This window comes from Otolemur garnettii, unplaced genomic scaffold (genome assembly GCF_000181295.1).
Source record: "Otolemur garnettii isolate 467f Iridium unplaced genomic scaffold, OtoGar3 scaffold00044, whole genome shotgun sequence".
NCBI classification, from domain to species: domain Eukaryota; kingdom Metazoa; phylum Chordata; class Mammalia; order Primates; family Galagidae; genus Otolemur; species Otolemur garnettii.
The window spans coordinates 8537528-8540612 of record NW_003852439.1 but is presented as its reverse complement, the minus strand read 5'-3'; the positions used below and the strand labels follow the sequence as shown (position 1 = coordinate 8540612).

At 55.4% G+C, this 3085-nt stretch overlaps 1 protein-coding gene across 1 annotated transcript in view; it reads left to right on the top strand.

Moving 5' to 3' along the window:
- ABCA3 (ATP binding cassette subfamily A member 3) overlaps positions 1-3085 on the top strand; it is a 69488-nt gene that overhangs the window by 44371 nt on the left and 22032 nt on the right. The window contains exons 12-16 of the mRNA XM_023513833.1: positions 62-205; positions 637-766; positions 1385-1539; positions 1742-1897; positions 2031-2241. Of these exons, the coding sequence (XP_023369601.1) occupies positions 62-205; positions 637-766; positions 1385-1539; positions 1742-1897; positions 2031-2241 (796 nt within the window). The remainder of the gene's footprint in view (positions 1-61; positions 206-636; positions 767-1384; positions 1540-1741; positions 1898-2030; positions 2242-3085) is intronic.

The following is a 3085-nucleotide window of genomic DNA, read 5'->3' as shown; positions in this document are numbered from 1 at the left end:
AAAAAAAAAAAAAGAATGAACTGACACAAAATGTCTGACACTTATCTGCCTTCTACCACAGCCCTCATATTGGTGTGGGAACCCAAGGACAGTCATAGGGAAAGAGGAAGAAGACAGCGACCCTGAAAAAGTACTTGGGACAGAGTACTTTGAAGCTGAGCCAGAAGACCTGGTGGCTGGAATCAAGATCAAGCATCTGTCCAAGGTGGTATCTCCCTGTGGGGAAAGGATAGGGGAAGGGCTGGTCTGGCCACTGGAGGCTCCTGAGCATCTGGTGAAGGAGGGTAGGGCTCCCTTGGCTGCTCTCTGGCCAGGGTTCTGTGCATGTCCCCAGCAGACATGCTGTCCTGGCTTCACCTCTTACAGCTTCTTGAGAAGTGTTGTACATGGGTACATGGGTGTTCTAAAGCCATACCCCAGCCTCTTGGGCCTCCTGCAAAGAAACCAAGGGTGTTGTAGGATTATGTCAGGGTGGGGGAAGACAGGAGGGGAGTAGCTGGAAGCTGCCTCTGCCCAAAATGTCTCCTCTCTGCATGCCAATTCATAGACTGGGCTTGGTGTCCTGTGGTGGTCAAGCAGGGGATGGGGAAAGCCTGTGGATACTGAGACTAACCCATCTATCTGCCCTTCCTGCAGGTGTTCAGAGTGGGGAATAAGGACAAAGCGGCTGTCAAAGACCTGAACCTGAACCTGTATGAGGGGCAGATCACTGTCCTGCTAGGCCACAACGGTGCAGGGAAGACCACCACCCTGTCCATGCTCACAGGTGAGGGGTGGGGCAGCCGCATACCCACCTGAGACTGATTGGCAGCCCTCAGCACTAGTTCAAGGCCAGTCACAAAGGAGAGAGATGCCCTTACCCCGGCTTCAGCCCCAGGGCCTACTCAGGGAGCACTCGAATGCCCCCTCTTCCTGCCTCTGCCTGTAAGTGTCTGAACTTGGTGAGATAAGTAGAAATATGAGGCCACTCTTAGGCCACTGGAGCAGTCCCGCCTTATTGGTTCTGTTGACTCAAACCTGGACTCTCACTTTGTCTTCCCTGAGGACTGGACATCTGGCAATAGCATGGATCTGGGATCTGGGGCATGGGCTTTGGGAGTGTGAGTTACTGGTATGAGTGAGCGTGCACATGCGGTTCTCATCCTAACGGGCCTGTGCATGCTGGCAGCAGGGCCTCCCATCCCTCTTCTGTCTCCTGCTATCCTAGCTGAAAGCCCAGCACAGCCCACTATGGGGGGCAGTGGAGGTTCCTAGTACTTTCTGTCTCGTGGGCGGGCCCCTGAGTGAAACAGGAGCCATGGGACTGAGGGGAGGGGGTCATTACACTTTGTGCTGATGAGTAAGATTTTCATGCTGATTTGCGGGGTCTCCTATTCGTACCCAGGTCTCTTTCCCCCTACCAGTGGACAGGCGTATATCAGTGGGTATGAAATTTCCCAAGACATGGTTCAGATCCGGAAGAGCTTGGGTCTGTGCCCCCAGCATGACATCTTGTTTGACAACCTCACAGTTGTAGAACATCTTTATTTCTACGCTCAGGTGAGTCAGGGTGACCAGGACATGAGGTAGGGGGCTGTTTCGTTATGGACATGTCCAAGCAGCCCTGAATCCATTCAGAGAAGCTATTCCAGGGAGCCAGGGGTGGGGGACAGAAGCCAAGCTCTGAGTCCAGCAGGCAAGGGAAGGCTTCTTGTGGACCAGGGGCCACTGCTCCGTCTTCCCCTCCCCCCTGTTGTTTCAGCTGAAAGGCTTATCGCGCCAGAAGTGCCCTGAAGAAGTCAAGAAGATGCTGCACATCCTCGGTCTGGAGGACAAGTGGGCCTCCCGGAGCAGGTTCCTGAGTGGGGGGATGAAGCGCAAGCTCTCCATTGGCATCGCCCTCATAGCAGGCTCCAAGGTACCAGGGCTGGCGGGTCCTAGAGGCCTCCAGCTCAAGGTCTTGCTTGGCCTGGGCTGGCTGCTGGCCCTTTGACCATGGCCTAGGCACCATGGCTCTGCCATTGTCATGAGGTTGTGCCTCTACCCTCCAGGTGTTGATACTGGATGAGCCCACCTCAGGCATGGATGCCATCTCTAGGAGAGCCATCTGGGACCTTCTTCAGCAGCAGAAAAGTGACCGCACCATCCTGCTGACCACCCACTTTATGGAGGAGGCTGACCTACTGGGGGACCGCATTGCCATCATGGCCAAGGGGGAGCTGCAGTGCTGTGGGTCGTCACTGTTCCTCAAGCAGAAGTACGGTGAGCAGCGGGAGGCAGGTGGCACTACAGCCTCCATCCCATGACAGGGTCTGCATCCCTGGCCCACTGTACTGAAGGAAACTGACCACTGCAAAGGCCATGAGGTCAGGCAGGGAGAGGCCTCCTCTGTACTCTGTGTTCTGCTGCCTCTGAGTGGAGGCCCCAGGCTCCAGGCAGTGGGGCTTGTGAAGTGGAGAGGAAAGGGTGGAGCAGAAAGTCCTGATGTGCTGAGGATTTGGTTCAGCCATGACCACAAGAGCAAAGGCTAAGCCCAGGGCTTCTAAGAGCAGAGGCACCTTTGTGGAGGCTGAGCTAACTCACAGACACGGGGACTCCCAAGTGAGAGCTGCTCTGTTCTATGTGTGGCTTCCCACCTGGCCCTTTGCAGTGCTGGTGTGCCTCCTTCCCCCACATTCCGAGGGGGATGGAGCAAAAACGCAGAAATGTTCCTCCTTTCAAAATACTCCTCTGGTTTCCCAGGGCCAGCACTCTCAGCCCCTTTGACTGGTGGTGAGCTGATGTGATCAGCAGTAGGCTAGGGGCCTGGAGGGGCCATCTTTGCCCTGGGTGGCTGCATGCCCAGCAAAGACACAGGGCTCATTACTGTGAAAGGGGGAGAACGGGCTCGGTGCCTATGGCTCAGTGAGTAGGGTGCCAGCCACATACACCATAGGTGGTGGGTTCAAGCCCAGCCGGCCTGCTAAACAATAATGACAACTATAACCAAAAAATAGCCAGGTGTTCTGGCAGGCACCTGTAGTCCCAGCTACTTGGGAGGCTGAGGCAAGAGAATCACTTAAGCCCAAGAGTTGGAGGTTGCTGTGAGCTATGATGCCACAGCACT